General features: G+C 57.8%; 3 protein-coding genes across 5 annotated transcripts in view; 1 reads left to right on the top strand and 2 right to left on the bottom strand.

Moving 5' to 3' along the window:
- Window positions 1-626: 626 nt before the first annotated feature.
- Window positions 627-5,263, top strand: CBX8 (chromobox 8). The gene is made up of 5 exons (XM_007185803.2): window positions 627-770; window positions 1,151-1,194; window positions 1,380-1,445; window positions 1,572-1,638; window positions 2,091-5,263. Exons 1-5 carry the CDS (start codon window positions 702-704, stop codon window positions 2,958-2,960), a joined length of 1,116 nt encoding a protein of 371 aa, XP_007185865.1. The 5' UTR covers window positions 627-701; the 3' UTR covers window positions 2,961-5,263.
- A 4,540-nt stretch (window positions 5,264-9,803) lies between these two features.
- Window positions 9,804-18,514, bottom strand: CBX2 (chromobox 2). 3 transcript variants are annotated; one of them, XM_057536971.1, is made up of 5 exons: window positions 18,357-18,514; window positions 18,242-18,285; window positions 17,153-17,218; window positions 14,771-14,876; window positions 9,804-13,360 (listed from the first exon to the last, which is right to left on the bottom strand). In XM_057536971.1, the coding sequence occupies exons 1-5, from the start codon at window positions 18,426-18,428 to the stop codon at window positions 12,056-12,058; spliced, it is 1,593 nt and encodes a 530-aa protein (XP_057392954.1). In that variant the 5' UTR covers window positions 18,429-18,514; the 3' UTR covers window positions 9,804-12,055. The 3 variants fall into 3 exon arrangements, with proteins under 3 accessions (XP_057392954.1, XP_057392955.1, XP_057392956.1); XM_057536972.1 differs by lacking the exon at window positions 18,242-18,285 and having other exon boundaries at window positions 18,357-18,497; XM_057536973.1 differs by lacking the exons at window positions 17,153-17,218; window positions 18,242-18,285; window positions 18,357-18,514 and adding an exon at window positions 16,963-17,137.
- Window positions 18,515-18,661: 147 nt separating this feature from the next.
- ENPP7 (ectonucleotide pyrophosphatase/phosphodiesterase 7) overlaps window positions 18,662-19,258 on the bottom strand; it is a 45,155-nt gene continuing 44,558 nt past the window's right edge. The window contains exon 5 of the mRNA XM_057535194.1: window positions 18,662-18,892. Coding sequence (XP_057391177.1) covers window positions 18,662-18,892 — 231 coding nt within the window. The remainder of the gene's footprint in view (window positions 18,893-19,258) is intronic.

Below are 19,258 nucleotides of genomic sequence, written 5' to 3' on the forward strand. Positions count from 1 at the left end.
CTCGGGGTTCGGGCGCGGCCTGCGGCGCCCCAACACCTGTGCATTGTGCATTGTGCGGCGCGGGAGGCGGCGGGGGGAGGGAAGGGCGCGAGTCCGGGCGGTGGGGTGGGGCGGGCTGGGGGTCGCTGAGGGGGCGGGGCCTGGCTGACACCGCCGCAGGGGTCCCAGCGAGAGCTGTGGGGGACGCTGAGCACCGGAGGGACATCTTGGCGGCGGGAAGGGGGCCCCGGCGGGGACAGAGGGTGGACAGCCCCCCTGCCAGCCCAGCAGACTGACAGCGGCCGAGCCCGCCCTCCGCGCGACGTCACTTCCGGCGGCGGCCTCTCCCCCCCCCACCCCCCCGCCAGCGCTCTGTCTCCGGAGTCGCTTCGGACTCCGCCCCCTGGCGATTGGAACGCGGGTCACGTAGCAACGCGGGGGAGAAAGCGAGAGGGGCGTGGCCCGCAGCTCGCCCAATCAGAGCACGGGAGAGCTGGCCCTGGCCGCTCGGCTTTAGCAACGTCGTTAGCAACACGTGGGGCGGGAGTAAGCGCGGGGAGAGAGGGGAGGAGGGAGCCGCGCGCGGGAGGGGGTGGGGAGGGAGCGAGCGCGCGGGAGGGGGAGGAGAACTGACGTCAGCGGGAGAGTATTATGGTCTGTCGTGCGCTGGCTGCTGCTTTTCTGCTCCTGGAAGCGGCCAAGGGGGGAAGCGGCGAGTCAACATGGAGCTTTCAGCGGTGGGGGAGCGGGTGTTCGCGGCCGAAGCCCTCCTGAAGCGGCGCATACGGAAAGTAGGTGCCCCCAGGCCTTGGGCCGAGCCCTCCCCTCCCGGCCCGGGTTCCCTCCCCCTGCTGCAGCCCAGCTTCCCTTCCCCCAGGTCCCAGCAGCGGCCGCGGCCGTGGCGGCGGCTCTGAGCCCAAGCGCTTTCCTTAGACTTGCAGCGATGCACAGATTGCATGGGTGGGGGGTGGGGGGCGGGGTGGGGGGAATGAATGCCGGTGCATGCACTTTGTGCAGCGTTTCGTGCAGGGGGTGATGCAGCGGGCGCGTGCCTTTCTCGGTGGGATTTCGCGCATTCATTCGGTGCATGCATTTTTTTGCATGTATTTCTCGTGTCCCCGTCATGCAGTTTTCACCGTGCACACATACATTTTCCTTTTTGCATCCTTAGGGACGCATGGAATACCTCGTGAAATGGAAGGGCTGGTCGCAGAAGTAAGTAGGTTCTGTGCAGTTCTCAACCCCAGACTGTTATTTGGGAGCTTGCTTTCTTCCTCTTTTTTCCTTTACGTTGAAATACAATACAATGCAACAAGAAAAGTTACAGACATACACACACCTACCCGCGGCTCTTTCCCTGCTCCCGGGACTGATGCCCACTTCTTCCTGATTCCTTTTAGGTACAGCACCTGGGAACCTGAAGAAAACATCCTGGATGCTCGCCTGCTCGCAGCCTTTGAGGAAAGGTAGAGGCCCCTCCAAGCTTCAGCTTCTCACTTAGAACACGAAGGGTGGCTCTTATCCAGCTTGAACTGGAGGCCCACTTGTTTTCTTTACTCACACACCCCTTTCTCCCTCCTTCCTTTCTTCAGGGAACGAGAGATGGAGCTCTATGGCCCCAAAAAGCGAGGACCCAAACCCAAAACCTTCCTGCTCAAGGTAGAATAGCAGTGTCCAATGGTGGGCAGCAATGTTATGTCAGTTTGTGGGAAGCGGGCCCTGAGGGCTTGTGAACCAGTGGGGTGTCCTATTTGTAATCTAGGAGGGAGTCCCCAGACAGGCTGTCACCAAGTCACTGGCACTGCTAAGGGTGTCTTGAGGGGAGGGGAATTCTAGGATTCCACACTAGAATTTCTTTATCAGATCCCTCAGCCATCCCAAATAGATATATAATCAAATACAAGAAGTGTGCTTGGTGTGAATGGCTGCTTCCAGATAGATCGTCTACTCCCTCCTCCAGACTGCTGCCCCTAAGCTTCACCCCAACCCATATAGAAATTCCAAGGCATCAGAGAGTGTAGCAGGGAGGGTGGGGCTGGAAGAGGGGTGGGGAGGTGGGGGCGGTAGACAGGGCCCTGCTCTGCTCTTGACACTGCATTCTCTTCTTGCAGGCCCAGGCCAAGGCAAAGGCCAAAACTTACGAGTTCCGAAGTGACTCTGCCCGAGGCATTCGGATCCCCTATCCTGGCCGCTCACCCCAAGAACTGGCCTCTACTTCCCGGGCCCGTGAGGGCCTTCGGAACATGGGTCTTTCCCCACCGGGGAGCAGCAGCACCTGCCGAGTGGAGCCCCCTCGGGACCGTGATCGGGAACGGGATCGAGAGAGGGAGAGGGAACGAGAGCGTGAACGGGGTGCTAGCCGCGCAGACGACAAACCCAGCTCTCCAGGTGACAGCTCCAAGAAGCGAGGACCCAAGCCCCGGAAAGAGCTCCTGGACCCCTCACAAAGGCCCTTGGGAGAACCCAGTGATGGCCTTGGAGATTACCTCAAGGGCAGGAAGCTGGACGACACTGCTTCCGGGGCAGGAAAGTTCCCAGCTGGCCACAGTGTGATCCAGCTGGCTCGAAGGCAGGACTCGGACCTGGCCCAGTGCGGTGTGGCCAGCCCCAGCCCGGCTGAGGCCACGGGCAAGCTGGCTGTGGACACCTTTCCAGCCAGGGTCATAAAGCACAGGGCCGCCTTCCTGGAGGCCAAAGGCCAGGGCACCCTGGACCCTGGTGGCCCCCGGGGCCGGCATGGCTCAGGCACCCCCAGCTCTGTGGGGGGCTTGTATCGGGACATGGGGGCCCAAGGGGGAAGGCCCTCCCTCATCGCCAGGATCCCAGTGGCCAGAATCCTGGGGGACCCAGAGGAAGAATCCTGGAGCCCCTCTCTGACCAACTTGGAGAAGGTGGTGGTCACCGACGTGACCTCAAACTTTTTGACCGTCACAATTAAGGAAAGTAACACGGACCAAGGCTTTTTTAAAGAGAAAAGATGAATTGCTGGGTGGGTGATCCCAGGACAAGAGAGCAGGAGAGAGAGTGAGAGTGCAAACTTGGCATAATGCTTTTTATTTCTGGGTGGGAGGTGGCCTTCTGGCTGGTCCTGTCCCATCCGTACCTTCACATAACCCCCTTCCTTTCATCCCTCCCCCTCAGTTTTGGTTGGAAAGATTATCTCTAGAGTTATATTTTCTATTAGATGTAAATATGTTATTTAAGAAAAAATATCTAAATATATATATTTCAACTCTTGAAGTTGTTTTATTTAAACGAGGAGAGAAAGAGAGACTCAGTGTGGTTCAGTTGGGGCAGACAGGCCGAGTTGGGGCAGGAGGGGCCTGACAGCCACCCAGGGCACTAGGGAGGATGAAGACCTGGGCACTGGGCCTCTGATGGTGTCTGGAGAGACTCAGCCAGCCCACCTCACCCCTCCTCCCTTTTCCTACAGCCCCAGGTCAGACCCCTGGAACCAAGGCAGGACCCGGATTTTTTCTCTCTTCCCATTGGTGGGCCAGGCCAACAAAAGGTTGGCTCCCCAATCAGAAAGGAAGGGGGTGGGGTCAGTCTGTTATTCTTTTTCCTATTTTTTTTTTTTTTTAAGATTAAGAAATCTGTTGCGGGGAGAAGGTATTAACTGGAGTAACTTTTTGTGTGTGAGGTTAAAGGTAAAAAGTTGCGGGTGGTTGGGGAGCAGCAGATTTCTCCCAGGACCACACCAGGAAAAGCACTTTACGGGGGATGTGTGTGTTGTACACGCAGATCGGATCGTGTGTATGTCATGTGGACAAAATCTCCCAGTTCCCTCGATTCCTTTCCTTACTCCACAGAAAGAAAAGAAATCCAGCGAATCTGTTTACATTCCCGAAATGCCAGGATAAATTGGGAGGATTGCATGTCAGTGCCCAGAGTTCGAGGCGGTTGTTGTTTTACAAGAAAAGTGGTCGGGGGTGGACTTTTCCTTTTCGCGTCCTCTAGTTTCGCTAGAAGAGACGGTGGCCCCCACCTCCCAGGAAGAGTTGGCCTAGCCTCCCTCCCTCGGGGAGGGCGGGCCGCCAGCTCTCAGGAGAATGTATGGCCAGACAGGCCCACCCTGCGGGACCCACAGAGGGAGGGGCGGCTGGGAGCGGGGGCCGCAGCTTGGCTGGGAGTGCGGTGGAGGGTCTGGGCTTAGGGCTCGGGGCTCGGAGCCGGCAGGACTCGCATCCTGGCGGTTTCGGCTGGGAGAGGGGAGGGGCGAAGGGAGGTTTCCATCCAAGAGTGCGCATCAGAACTTTTCCTTTTTTTTTTTTCCCCCTTAAAAGCAAAAGCTATAATTTATAGGCCTTTTCGATTCGCGGAGTGTTCTCTATTTGAACTCGACATTCAAACTCCGCCAGAGGGGGAGGGAGGAGCGGGAGTTGGAGAAGAGACGGCTGGGGAGGCCTTGCGTGGCGGCGGGTCCCGGGACGCCCCCGCCCCGGCCGACTCCTGGCCACGCTGTGCTCCAGGGTCGCAGAACGCGCGCCCCTCTTTTGACTCAAAAGCACAAATCTGTCCCCCTCACATCCCGGTCCCTTCGAGGAATGATCCTGCGGCCTCCCCGCCCTCCCCCACCCTTAAAGGGCCAGCGGGGATCTAACTTCCCATTGCTAGTGGAGGGAGGGGCGAGGGGGCCCTGAGCCTTGAGAGGAAGCACAGATTCCGGGCGAGCGCGGCGGGGACCCGGGGTTGAGGGGGGAAAGTTCTCGATGCTGGGGGGACAGGGCGGGAACCCCAGCCTGGTTTCTCTTCCGCACTCCCCGTATTCCCACCTCCCTCTTCTCAGCCTCTCTCTCCTCCAGACTTTTGCCTTTGAAGTGAGGGGGTAAAAAAGAGGAAGACGGTGTACTACATGGTTTTTTTTTTTTTTTAATTATCAAATTGCGCCTGTAAAGAGAAGCCCCTGGAATGGGGATTTTTATCTGCTCGCATTTGTAAAACTGGTATTTTAGACTTTGTATAAAGAAGCGCCGTTGACCAAGTGTATCTATTTAAATATCGACGCTATTTTCAGATGAAACTTCATTGACGGGACACGTCTGTTACCGAGTGGAAGGTCACTCCGGGACACGTGTCTTTACCTGGCTGCCGCCTTCCCTCCCTCCCTTCCTCCCTTCGCCCTCATCTCCCTCCCTCGGGGCTGACTTTGCCCCTTCCCTCCGACCTTTCCCGGCTAGCGTCGTTCTGCCCCACCGTCCCTCTGTCCTGCCGTCTGTCCCTCTGTCCTGCCGTCTGTCCGTGGCCATTCGCGCGTCTCTTTTACTCTCTTTTGCGACGCTGACCTGGGGGTGGGTGGGCAGGGCCGGGGCCGCGTGGCTGGGAGTCTGCAACCGCGCGGGATGTGTGCGTGTTGGGTTTATTTAATTCTAAGATTTGTACAAATCTCGACTCGATCTCCGCCTCAGCTCGAGTGAAGGTTGGCACCTATCTTCCGCGGTTGTGAATGTCTGTATCCAATATCGCTTTTTACGTGTTTAAATATATACTTTGTAAATAGAGACGTGTCTCGGATTTTATTCCTTTTTTCTGGCCCTCGAGAAGAGGGAACAGGCGCCTCGCGGGGGAGAGGATCCTTCCCTTCTCGCTCATTACCCATCCCACCCCCCTCTCTCGCCCTGTCGGCCCTGGACGATTCCGTTTCCAGTAGGCCCTTCCCCAACTGAGGGGATGCCAAACCCGGCGGTGGAGAGGGGTAGGCTTGGGAGGGAGCGGGATGTGACCCTTCTTAGCCTTCTAAGGGGGATGGTCCTGGCTTTCCTCACCTACGGACTGCACTTCTCTGCGGCCTGGGCAGAACTCGGGGATCTCCGGAGGATGGGCCCGACCTCTGGGTTCCCTTTTCTTCTGGCAGGACTCCCGCAGCGCACCCCACCCCCAGGCCTGAGGTCCTGGTCCCTGACGCCCGGCGCCTCTGTGCCGCGCTCCCCCGGCTTCCCCGCCAGCTCACCAGTGCTGTCTGGGGACCCGCCCCCCAGACCCACCTAGCCTCGCCAGCGCTCCCCGAAATGCAGCGCCTCGCGCCTATTGATTGAGGAATTGAGTTCGCGGGTATTGCTAGGCAACTGGCTGCTCCGAGCTGGCGCAGAGCGCGCTGATGTGATTAGTGAACCCGGAGCTGCCGCGGCGCAGCCCCGCGCCCCCGCCCCCGCCAACCCCCACTGCCTCTCAGTCCCCGGTCTTCTGTGGGGGGGCAACACCCCCATCGCTGGGCGAGGAACGGTCTGGGGTAGAGCAGAGCACAGGGTGGGGTGGGGGTTTCTCAGATTTTCCTGGCCGAAGACTCTGCAGCAATGGGGCGGGGTCGTGAAGCCGGCACAGAAGAGCCGCCCTTGGGACCCCAAAGAGGCCACCACATTGAGCTCACTTCCACCCCCATAGCCCTAGCAGACGTCGCTCCGCGGAGAAGCGCGGATCTAGGCGTACTTGGCAGATCCCGAAGGGAGGCGTGTGGGCACGCGTAGGCTGGCGCATCTCCTGCTCTTGTCCATCGAATCGGTGACCCCACGTTTGGCGGAGCTCTCCCCGCCTCCTTTCTCTAGTCTGTGGCCTGTGAGAGGACCCGGAAGGGAGGGCGCGGCCACGAGCCTGGGCTTGGGGCAGTGGGTCACCCTTCGGACGTGAGGGACTGGGCCGGCGGGCAGAGCCCGTGGGCGGGGAGTGGAGTGGCTTGGTGAGGGTCGCGGCGGGCGGCCAGCCCCAAAGCCGTGGCCCCGCTGCTCCACCAAGACTCCCTCCCGCATTGGGCAGCAGAGTGGGCTCGTGCTTTGGGAGATAGGGAGATGGAGTGGCCCAGTTTCCCCAGTTGTCTGGCCACCACCAGCCTCGGCTTTGATCTGGTGCTTTTTCCGCGAGTTTCCGTTGCCTGGGCAGATTCTCTGGGAAAAAGACCAGGTGTGGAGGCCTGGGCCTGTGGTGCTGCCTCCGGCTGGGGCATTCCTTTGCCTCCGGAGGGCAGGGCCGCCTCGTGGGGCCGCCGCCAGCGCGGAGCCTGGTCCAGCACACACACTGGTTGAACTGGAATCTTTATGGCTCTTCGGAGAGCGTCGGGTTGGATTTTTTTTTTTTTTGGTCCCTTTGATGCTTAACAGTACAGATGCTAGTCGAGGCCCCGTGCTGTGTGCGGGAGACCCAATGGCGAACAGGCCTGCCCCCGCACTTTGGGGGCTCGTATTCTGATTTCCTCTTCTCACCCCAAAGTCCCCTGGGACCAGAGGGACTGGCCTTCGGTCCAGCTGGAGTTCGAGTTGGAGCGTCTCAGGGCTTGCTCGGCTCTACCTCCAGCCTTGGGAGCCTGGACACGGAGAAAGAGGCTGTGGCCTGGGGCCGGGGCTTTCTTCGTGAGACTTTGGAAACGGAGGCTTCTGGGGGTCATCTCAGAGCGGTCGGGTTGCGAGTCGTGCAATTCGGTTCCCCTTAGCAGCTCGGAGCCCGAGGTGGGGAATGTTCCCCGCGCGTCCAGAGAGTCCTCGGCCCGATCTTCGCGGGTCGCGCGCGCCCTCTAGAGGCGATGGCCTCAGCCCCGCTCCCTGGCGCCCACCCCCTCCCCGGCGGCGGTGCCTTTCTGGGTCCCAAAAGGAGAAGGGAACGCCTCATCTCCCCTACCCAAAAGTACTCTAGAGTGGGCCACCGCGGGCTCCCCCTCTGCGCCCTCCCTTCGGCCAGGCCCTCCAGCCACAAAGGTAGGGAAGAAGGAGGTGTCCAGCCCGCCGGATCCACCAGGCGCCCTCGGGCTGGACCGGCAGGCGCGGGGCTGAGCCCCCGGGATGCCGCGGACCAGGTCGGGCCCCTTGGCAGCCCAGCCCATTCTTCTGGGAAGGCGGTGGATTAGGCGATCAGATCAGCAGCGCAGAAACTAACAAAGGCCAGTGTGGGTCAGGGCCCCCCCTCGTGCACGTCTGGCCGGCGCTCTGTACAAGCGGACTCGGGCCCGCCACCGGGAAGGGCGCGGGCTCTTACTCCCTCTAGCCCGCTCTTTCCTGGCCATCCCCAACCCTTTTCTGCTGCTCTCAAAGGCGGAGGACAGGACAGCTAGGGTCCTCCCTGCCCACCTCCTCCAAAAGAAAGCCCCTCCAGCCACCAAAGGCACAACAAAAGAAAACATGCCAGCAGCCTTCCCTGCAAGAATCTGATTTCAAATTCGCAGGGCTTTTCTGGAGCCGGGCAGAGCTGGGGGGGTGCATTGCTGTTTGTATTGGGAATCTCCTCCCGAACTAAAACATTCAGGACTTCGCCCCAACTAGCCTTTCAACCAGTGGTGGCCAACGTCCAGGCCCAACTTCTCTCTTTACTTCAAAGGGAGCTTCATTCTCCCCGGAGGCTGAAATTTATGAATAAATTCATGCTGAGGGTAATGCAAACCTTAAAGGACCAGGGAAGGTTATATAATAAGCAAATCATCTATTATGAGCCATGGGTTAGGAGTCGCAGTAGCACCACCGATTCAGTTTCTTGTGCTTCATGGCAACTCCCCTGGAATTTTATTGCTGTGTCCTTTAATAAAAGTGTTACCACATGTGGTGGATTCAAGGGGTTGAGCAGCTTTCCAACACAGTATCATTGGATACTGGGGGTGTGTGTGTGGAAATTTTGTTTTAACCTAAAGTGTTAGTTTCTGGGAGATGTCTCAGAGTGAGTTTATAATGTATTGCAGCATCCCTGGCCTCTACCCACTAGACGCCAGTAGCAACAACACTCACCCCTGCCCCGGAGTTGTGACAACCAAAATTGTCTCCAGGCATTGCCAAATGTCCCCTTTGGTGCCAAACTGTCCTCCCTGGGAAATGCTGGTGTAGGGACTCATAATCAACCCCGCTTCTTTGCTTAGAAGAACTTTTTTTTTTTTTTTCCACCCCAGGAAAGTGGCTGAGCCTTTCCCAAAGCCTTTAATTTTTTCACCCCATGATTCAGTTCAAGTCCAGATAACTATTTTGCCTCAAGAAAGGGAAAGTGAAGAGACTGTTTCCACATATCACTCATGACATACACCAGGCTGAAAAGTTAAGAAAAGAATTTATTGATATACTAAGAGTTAACAAAAAGTTAAGACAAAAATCCTCTGACACCTTTGCTAATGACTCTCCCCTGCAAAATAAATTAACATCAGTCTAAAAAGATCTGCAAACTATTCCTAGTGTTAGTTCTCCAAAAATACTAGAAAATCCACAGAATCTTTAGATGCACTTGAGCAAAAATCTGGTCCTCTAGGCACTACCTCTCCCCTCCTCCCACCCCTTTCCCCCAAACCATTGTGGGTTTCCTGGGGGAAGCATTTCCTTTAACTGGTTGGTCCTGATTGAATATGGGGGCTGGGCTGCTGTGCTGTTTCAACAAAGATCTTAAGTTTCCCAGGGCAATAACATATTCACTTTTGTTCTCTTTTAAAAAAGCAAACAAACAGCCATACTTTAAAGTAATTAGAAGTGGCATACATGAATAATTTGGCTTTTTTTTTAAAATTAAAAAACACAAATCAAGCCAGTGATTGGCAATGGTCCAAAGCTCTGGTCCTCCCCCCCCTACTTTTCCCCTAATAAAACCTCTAGGCCCAGAGCTCTCTTAAGTCAGGTCAGAATCTTGAATGTAACCAAAAACAAGGAACACTCTTTTTGGTACCAAAAAATATATATAAAAATATGCCAAATCCTCTAAAGAAGAAGATAGACTGGCCACTTCTTCCTATCCGTTACAAAAGCAAACAGAAAAACAGGATTAAAACACCCACTCAATATACACTGTGATGCAGTTCGCATAAGAAACCCTGCAGGATAAACAAGTCAGATGTGTGACCAATGCCTAGCCACACACACACACACACACAGAGCAGCAAAAAAAGTACTACTTTATTGGTAAACATGACGACCAACTCTGAACATCTGTCCAACTCTTCAGCGAAGGCTGTCACGCCTGCACATGTGTGTACACACACAAACATGAACCTCTTGGAGTTGCAAACACCAAGACAGACACACAACACAGCAAGAAGGCAAAGTGGCTGGGAGTAAGGTGTTTGCAGATTCAAACTTTGGGATTGAAGTAGCTGGTAAACAGAAAGGCACCTAATCAGGGTTTGGAGACCTGGCTGCTGGGGCTGTCAGATCAGCCCAGAGCAAGGTCAGCCTGAGGGCTTGCAGGGGAGAGCTCCTACTGGCCTGGCTCTGCAGCCTCTAAGGCAGCAAAACTTGGAGGTTATGAGCTCCTTTGAGGGGGAGGCAGCCCAGGAGAGCCCCTTTAGTCTCACCCAGGGACATCTGGGGACAAGGAGGGGAGGTCGGTGCCAGGGGCCCAGGGTGCTGGCACCCCTTCCTTCCAGATTGTGCAGTGCACTGGCATCTCGCCATCCCCTGCTGGGGCAGTGGAGGGGGCATTCTCCCCCTTTACTGCCCACTTTCCAGTTTCAGCCTGGCTGTCCAGGACCCCCAGTCCTCAGGTTTGCCAGGGTGGGCACCATTCCTGCTGCAGCCAGCATGGCTATCACATACAAGAGTCGGAAGCTGCATTTGGATGCCCCCCAATGAGGTCCTGGATGTGGATCTGTCCCCAAAGGCACACTGTTGAAATCGATTTGGCCACACAAAAGCCATCTCTTCCTATTTGGCGTGGAGGGTGAGGGACTGAGGGGACTGGAGTTCTGGCAGGCCCACCCTCAGAAACCAGAGCCCACCATGTCCACTGCACTCAGGGCTATGGGGACAACAGAAGATCCCACACCTGCTGGCGGATGTTAACCGATAATTGAAGCAGAAATAAAGTTCCCTGCACTCCCACTTTTCTTTTTGGCATCAAAGACCAGTGACCCCACTCACTGATGTACCTCTCTGCCCCAAATCAGTAATGGCAATTCTGTTGCTGGTTGGAATTGCCAAGACAGCTGCCGGACTCAGCCATCTGGGGGGAGGCAGTCGGGCTGGAAGCTCCGGCCTTTCCAAAGGCCAGATGGGTCACTCAGATTTTGTCCCATTTCCCAAATGGTACAGGGATACAGCTTCTCAGCTGGGTAAGAGAACATGGAACCCCCAGAAGTGGGGAGGGATTGTCAGGGGAAGGTAGGTGGGAACCGTGGGAAGCACCTGCACGGCAGCTGGAAGCCAGCGGATGTTGGGAGGGGAGACCTACTTCCAGCAACTGCCCACCTCCCAGTGGATCTGGGGCAGTTTGTGGGGCCATGATTAGGACTAAGGCAGTCCTTGAGGCTGGCAGAAAGGAGGGCAGCAGCAGGACACCCTTCTCCTTCTGTCCCCCAAACTCGGAGGTTCAGGCGGAACAGCTCTGGGACCAGCCCCCTCCCTGCCCATGCTGGCCTCTGAGTCGACATTTGGGGGCTGCTGTTGTTAATGTGAATCAGGGTTAGATGGCACCAACACCAACCTCTTCAGGGTTCCTGATCCAACTGCCACACCTGTCCTCTTACATTAAGGCCACAGCCCTCATCTGTCCCGGGTGTGGGCAGGGACAGGGAGGTGGGCAGTCCCCTCACCCTCGCCAGCTCAGGCATTGCTGAGGGGGGAGTTCTGACCAGAAAGGCCCCTTTCCTGCTCCCCCCACCCTTCCACACACTGAGCAGAGTCTTCCCTGGAGCAGCTCCCCAGACCTTACCTCCCCCCAGCCCTAAGTACACCTTCTATTCCAGCCGCTGGGCAGGAACAGCCAAGCTGGGCCAGGAGAAGCGCCCCCCCCCCAACACCTGTGCCCTGGGAAAGTGGGAGGCAAGGTGACCACCGTTGTCATCACAGGCCACGGAGGCAGTTCAAACAGCGAACATGGTTGGGCTCAAGAAACACAGGATGCTCTTGAGAAATATTTCGCTGAGCCACAGGCAGCCACCTAGACTTCCTGAGGCAAATGGAGAGCAAAGCGAAGGCCCAGAGGTAGGAACAAGGGCGAGGCCGGGTGGCAAGGCATCACGGAGCCTCCCCTGCGAAAGTCGCAGGCAGGGCTGGGTCCAGGGGAGTTCCCATCCAAGCCTGCCCTTGAAGGAGGCCACCGGCCCCTGGAGAGGGTTTGGGATGCGGGCCATGTATCAAAGCAAAGCCAGAGGCCAGAGAGGGGCAGGTGAGACCCGGGCAGCCAGGGGGTGTCAGTAATGTCTCAGGTTGAAGAAGCCCACGCTGGTGGGAGACTCCTTCACCGTGACTGTGATGAGGTTGGCGGTGACGTCGGTGACGAAGACGTGCTCTATGAGGCTGCGGGTGGGCTTCCAGTCCTGGCTGGTTTGGACGGACACTGACAGGTTCTGTCCGGCACTGGGCAGGGAGGCCGAGTCAGGGTCCGAGTCGGAGCTGCTGTTCTCTTCGCCGGTGCTCATCTCAGACAGTGTAGCCGTCTTCCGCGTCTCTCCCGGAGTCGGGTGGCCCTCCTGCCCTGGGGCCAGGCTGCCCTTGACAAAGTCCCTCTTGCCGGCAGGGGTGGGCAGGGCTGCTGCCCTGGAGGCCAGCTTCTCACTCTTGCTGCCATCGGTGGGCAGGCCAGCCCCACTCACCGCAGTGAGGCCACCCCCGGCACCCTTCCCAGTGGCTGGGTGGGTGGCAGGGTTACCCTTGGTGGTTGTGGCATGGCGGGCGACCATGCCCAGCCCTGGTGTGCCGTTCTTGACACTCTGTAAGTCCAAGACCTGGAGGCTCAGCTCCTGGGTGGGTGCAGGCTGGGGGCCCAGGCACCCGGCAGGGACCTTGTTGCCACTGTGGACGTGTGGAGGCCCTCCTGTGCCCCCCACTTTCTGCTCCAGAGCACCACTGGGGGCCTTTGGGACTTTGCTTCCCGGGGGGCTTATCCCCAGCTCCCCCTTCTGCGTCCTCACCTTCAGGTCCAGCCCTAGGCTGCACTTGCTGGCGGTTGGGGCCCTGAGAGCCAGTCTGCCCGCGGCCTGGGTCTGGCTCTGGCTCATCCGGTTCATGTAGTGCACGATGGAGCTCTGCCAGCTGATACCACCCCGGCTGGGGCTGCTGGCCATGCCCTTCATCAGGCTGGCCAAGTTCTCCGGGGTGGCCATGGTGCTGGGGCCACTGCAAGCCTCCTTGGCATGGGCCTTCAGGGCTGCCAGGCCTGCCACGGGGGCACTGAGCGGGGGGGGCAGCTTGCCGGCCGGTGCCCCTAGGTCCTTCCGGGCCGTCTTCAGCACCTTGGCCAGGCTGACAGGCCTCCGGGCCGCCTTCTGTTCTGGGGGCAGGGGCTTGCGGCCCCGCTTCTTCCGGATGGGATCCTTCAGTTCGGGCTTGGCTACCAGGATCTGGGCCTTCTTCTGAGGCACTGGGTGAGTCTCACGGCCCCGGGGGCCCCTCTTGGCATCTAAGTCGCTGTCATCCTCTTCATCTGAGGAAGAAGAGGAGGACGTGGAGGAAGAGGAGGAACTGCTGGATTTGGATTTAGAGGGGGCGTCGGGTTCCTGCAACGACAAAGGGGAAGGTGTCACTTCTACAGCCTGGTCTCCAGGGGCATCAGACACCTTGGAGCCAGCCCCTCCTGTGGCTTCCAGACCAGAGAGGCAGCCAGGAGGGAGCGATCTCACTGTTTGGTTCCAGAAAGGATTGAAGAGGTCCTTACGAGGTTCCAAGAAATGCAGTTAAAAGCAAAAGAGAACGAAGAAAAATAGGTGGTTCACAAAGTGAAGCCAGAACGATGGAGGGAAACGCTCACATGCTGACAATGGACGCCGAGCTTTCCAGGGACGCACAGGGAGCTCCTGGCCCTCGGCAGACACCTGGAAAAGGGAAATTCAGAGCAGCATGATTCACATGTCTCAGAAGGGAAGGGTGGAGTGAAGCAGTGTGTGTGAGAGCTCAGTAACCTAAAGCAACTGGACATCTTGCTTCCATCTCATTTCCAAAGCTGACCCCTTCAGAACCTTCCAGCACATAGGAAAACAAACCACTGCCCTCCTCATCCTCTGGGTGTCATCCGAAACACTAATTAAGCACACCGTACTGTTTCTCAGGTCCCTGTGTAAGAAGTGTGCTTTAGGTAGACAGAGCCAACACCTGCTCCCGGCCACAAAGCTTGCCTGCCCCGAACTGGGGATGATGGAATCAAACCCAGGGAGTCTGGGGCCTCCTTGCCTGGCTGGCCCCCCGCCTTGCTGATGTTTCTCAACGTACACGCCCCACATTCTCCTGCAGTAAAGTTGACTCCTCCAGCCCCACTATCCTGCTCAAAAGGAACATTTTGAAGACAACACCAGGCCAGCGTACCCTAGCCAATAAGACTCACGGCAGGATTCTCAGCCTCCTGGAAGGGCGGTTTTGTAAGAAGTGACTGAGCTCCTGGCCAGTGCGTCGGTTCAGGCCCTGAGGGCAGTGCCTTCGAGAGAGAAATCAAAGACACATCTAAGACTGAGGCCGGGACCCCTTCCCCATCCTGCCTCTGAGCTACTGGAAGGAGGGGCCGTGCCATGGAGCCCAGGTGTGTGCGCCCCTCTTAGCTGCACCTACCTGGCAAACCTATGAGCACCCACTGTGTACATGCTTCCTGTGTTTTGTTCCCTGTAAGCCACTGGAGGTGAGAAAGTAGCAGAGTGCACGTCACAGAACCAGGAAACCAGCTTGGGGGGCTTAACCATTGCAGGGCCCTCCCCAGAGAGCCAGGGCAGGAGGTGGAGAGCTGAGGTTTGCTGTTGCCCCCTGCTGGCAGAGGCTCACAGCGGCAGCCTAGAGAGAGGCAGAGCCAAGGTCTTCTGAGCAAGGGAAAGACTTATGTGGAGGTGCCAGCTGGCCTCCTTCCCCAAAGCCCGCAACCCTCCCGCCACTGCCTTCCACTCAGCCGGTCGAGAGCCACTGCTGGGAGGGAAGCAGCGACCCACCTTGAGCTTGGAGTGCCGGCTGCAGGGGGACATCACTGTGTGCTTCCTCGGCCTGCCCCTGGGCCGCTTGCCTCTCTTCCGGTTCTGCACCTCCTTCTCGTGTTCCCTGAAGACAATCAGCAATCAGAGTCACAGACTTTCCTTCTGCCACCCTGGAACCCCGTGGTTTCAAACACCCCCAGGTAGCTTATCACCAGTTTCCCTGCAAAAACATATCCTGTTAATTAACACATCCAAGGCAGAGGTCCAGACCCCCCTCTTTGCCTTAGGGGTCAGTATTATTTTTACCTCCATCTATTCCATTTACATTTGGGTAAAGACAAGGCACGAAATTCAAGTAAAGCCAGGAAAGGAACAGTTCCCAGTTTTCTCCGAATCCTCGTAAAACCCTGTGTGAATCCTGGCCACTTTCTGCAGGGAGCCGGTATTGTGGAAATTCTACAATACCACAACTAGAAGGAGGCTTTGTAGTCACGTGGTCCAACCCCCTCACTCCAAGTAAGAGAGTCCAGAGGTAGGGAGGTGAGGACCATTGCCCCCCATTCTCAGTCTTCTAATGCCCGCACAAAATCTCACGGTCGTCAGAGCACTGGGGTAACCAAGGGCTCCTGTTCCCCACACGGTCTACCCAGAGCCAGTGCCCCTGGCTCACATTTCTTTTCCAGTTTCCTTCTTCTAAGCCCTTTCTGTTCCTAGACTCTGCTCTAGATGGAAGTACTGGTGACGCCTGATTCCGAGGTGGCCGGGGCTCAGGGCTCAAGGCAGGACACCGTTAACCAGCTCCGTGACTTGGGGTCAGGGAGCCAAGAAAGCCGCCTCCACCCACCACCCCCAAAAGCCTCTATTCCAGGCTACCCCCGGGGAAGAGGCTCTATCTGGAGCAGTTTCCCGGTAATCAAAATGGGCAAACATCATCTCATTGAGGCCTGTAAGGTGATCTCTTAAAGAAGCCAATTAGGACAACGAGACAGAGCTCATACTCAAAGCAGCCCCAACCTGTCTCCTAAAAGAACAGGAGCACTCACGGGTCTCCGCTGACACATTAACCTGTGCCCGTGAGCTCTGAACCTGAGACTTCCCCTTACAGTCAAAGACCACATCCCCACACCAAGCAAATCACCACCAGTTCCTAGTTCCCAGGGGGATCTCTGGGCTGGACAGGAAGGCAGAGCACCCACTTTCCCAGTTTTCTCTCCCCCGTGATGTAAACCAGACCACCGGTGCCATGGTTCTTTTGAACTGCTGCATCTATTTCTCTGGGATTTGCTAACCTCAGTTCCTGTCTGCTGTGCTGGAAGTAAAAGTGACATTAAGGACACACACTCTCTCGACGGTCAGGACACTGTCTTACAGAGAAAAGTACCAGCTTCCACCCTCTGCGACTTACAGGAGCTGAGTTATGGAGTAAACAGCAGACGGTGAGCTTGCTGATAAACTTCTTCAAAGGTACTGAGGCAAGCATATGCTCGATGTATTTTCCCTCACCCCCCACCAAAATCTCTCTCTATTTTTCCCCATTGCCATGGCCCTTCTGAGAAGACCCAAAATACCCTGCTATAGTGAAAAAAAAGTGGACAAAGCTTGAGCTACCAGAGAACAGCTGGCTGGATCGACCCCATCTGGGAAAGCTTTTGAGCACCTAATTTATCAGCCTCTATCAACAGGGCAATCCCCACACCTTGCCCCCTCCAGCCTGCTCTGGAATAGCACTCCCTGGAACCTTATGCCATCACATGCTCCTCACCACCCTTTCCCCTGAGTATCTCAAAGAGGTCTCTCTTAACCCAAGTCTCCTACCTAAAAATAGATATGACATCTAGAATTACAGAAGTAAATTCAGCCCCTGAGACTGGTAAAGGGGCCCCCGTGGTGCTCACTTGGTGCTAGCTGTTTTGCAGCACAGAGAAAAATAAATGTGTTGTTCTTGGTCAGACACACCACAGTAGGCATAACTTTCTGCTGTGTGTCCCAGTTCCCTCTCTGAGCCTTCTCTTGCTCAATGGCACCCACGAGGACTGGGAGGCCAGGTCTGCAATTTTTAGGGCAAACCTGCCATCCTTGTTTTTATCAGTGCTGTTTGCAAACTAGTCAACAGAAAAGGCCAAGAAGAGAAGCCAGAACTTTTCACGAAGGAACCAAGAAGGTTCATTTTGGCAAGTCTGGCTGTCACAAAGACCAAAAGCAGCACTTACTCAGTGACTCCCAAGGTCTGGGCACAGTGCTGGCCAGCCGAGGGAAGGTGGGAAGAGGACTCATCTGGGACCTCAAACCACAGCCCAAGCCTGGGACTCCTGGAGCGCCATCACTGCCCTGTACGACTGTGTGACAGGCCAGGGTCCCCCCAACAGTCTCCCCCTCCCACAGGTCTGTTAACTTTCTCACTTCTTCTGGAAAGCCAAGAGCAGCCTCGGGTCCAGGATATTTTCCTCTGGCTCCCAGCTGTTGTGTCTAGAAAAGCAAAGAACAGGGCATCTTAAAGCACTAGGCACTGACCAGACACTTCAGAAACAAGCCCAAGTAGGGTTGCCCCATTGCTCTCCGATTCCTGTTGGCAGCCAGGGCACCGGGGTGTTGGGGAGACTCCCAAAAGGTCTCACCCACGCCCAGGACGAGCTCCTGGACACCGAACTCTTGAAGCCAACACCGTGTCCTCAAACTCAAAGGGAAACCACCACCTCAACCCCCAATTAACACCCGGCCTCAGGAGGACTCTACAGCCTCCCTCTGGAGGAAAACAAATCCCAATAAAATGGAAAGTTGCAGAGAGGGAAGACCCCAAACCCTGGTCCGGAGCCAGGGAGGGAAGGGAAGGCTCCTTCAGGATGCAGGGAGGAGGAGGCCTAGGGGCACAGAAACGCAGCCCAAAGATGTTGCTGGCGCCCAGGCCTACGCAGGCCAGGAACCCGGAGAGTTAAGCAAAGAAAGAAAAGTGGGGTCCGGGAAGAAAGGGGAACTGGGTCTGCGCGATTGTCTGTAAATAGAGCCCCTTCCGGGATGCCAAGTCCCCTCCCTTCCATTAAAAGAAAAAAAAAAAGGAGCCCTACATCCATGAATAGAAAGCTCAGGTTACAGCGGGGAAAATACGGACTAGAGGAGGGGGGCTCGCGTCCCGCGGGGAGGGCTGAGGCGGGCGGGGGCGCATGCAACAAATGGGCGCGGGAGGAACGCGCGGCGCCGGAGGGGCGCGGGCCAGGCGCGGGGAGAGGCGGCCGGGGCGCCGGGAGCGGAGCTGGGCGGGCTGGAAGGGGAGGCCGCCCAGCCCTGCGACCCGCGGGCTTGTAAACAAAGGGCACCCCGCGCAGGCTGGGTGCCCCCTCCCGCCAAGCCCGAGGAGCCCGCGGAGCCCCCGCAAACTTCCCGCCCGGCGCGCGGACGCCCCCCGACGGCGCGGCCGAGGAACCCCACGCCGCCCCCCCTTCACACCGAGGTGGCGCGGGCGGGAAGGCGGGCGCCGCATTGTTGGGGACTCACTTGGAGGACCAGCCACGCCACTTGACCAGGTACTCCAGCTTGCCCTGCAGGGAGAGAAGAGGCGCGTGAGCCGGGGTGGGCGGGCGCGGGTGGGCACGGGCCGGGCCGCACGCACCTTGCGGAGCCGCTTGCTCAGGATGCACTCGGCGGCGAAGACCTGCTCGCCCACGCTGCTCAGCTCCTCCATGCTGCCCCGCCCAGACCGCGGCACCCGCCGCACCCCGCACAGCCACCGCCGCCGCGCGCCCTGCCGGCCGCACACAAAGCACCGCCCCCGCCCCGTTCAGGCCCGCCCCGCGCACGCGCAACGCCTCCGCGCCCCGCGCGCCCCAGCCCGCCACCAGCCCGTGCGGGCCGCCCTGTTCCGGCATGGACCAATGAGCGCGAGGGGGCGGTGCCAGGGGGCGGGGCGCGCATTGTTCACGGCGGGATCAGCTTCGCGCCCCGGGCGGGGGTCCGGCGCGCCTGGTCTGGGTGGGTTGGGGCCGCGGGCAGCGCGCGTGGGTCAACGGAGCGCGGGCGGGTCCCTCGCGGGGAAGAAGGAGACGCCTTGCCTCTTAGGACCTGGCGATCAACAGTCGAGTCCCGCTTGGTCTCCGGGGTGCGCTCGGCCTCCTCCGAACTTCGTTTTCCGGGCAAAAAGCCATTGTTCTGCCCCGAAGGGGGGGGAAGTTGGGACGCGGCGAGGCGGCCGCTTCCTGCCCCTGTCCCCGAGGGGCGCTGCTTGGGGCGCGGAGGGCCCGGGCGCCCTCCGCATTTTTGAACTTGGTCTCCTTTGGTCTCGGGCAGTCGTACTATTTTGCGTGGGAGCAAAACGGGCTGGGGCGGGGGCGGGGAAGGAATGGAAGACAAAGTACTGGGGGAGGACGTGAGCGGCAAAAACAGAGCAGCCCAGCTTTTTCCCTCAAAAGCGAGAGAGGAAAATGCATCTGGTGGAAACGAACGGCTCTTCGTTCTTTAAGTTGTGAAGAGTGGCACCCAACCCCCAAGTTTTAGGGCGCACGTAGGGAGAAAAGC

This window comes from Balaenoptera acutorostrata, chromosome 20, assembly GCF_949987535.1.
Source record: "Balaenoptera acutorostrata chromosome 20, mBalAcu1.1, whole genome shotgun sequence".
NCBI lineage: Eukaryota > Metazoa > Chordata > Mammalia > Artiodactyla > Balaenopteridae > Balaenoptera > Balaenoptera acutorostrata.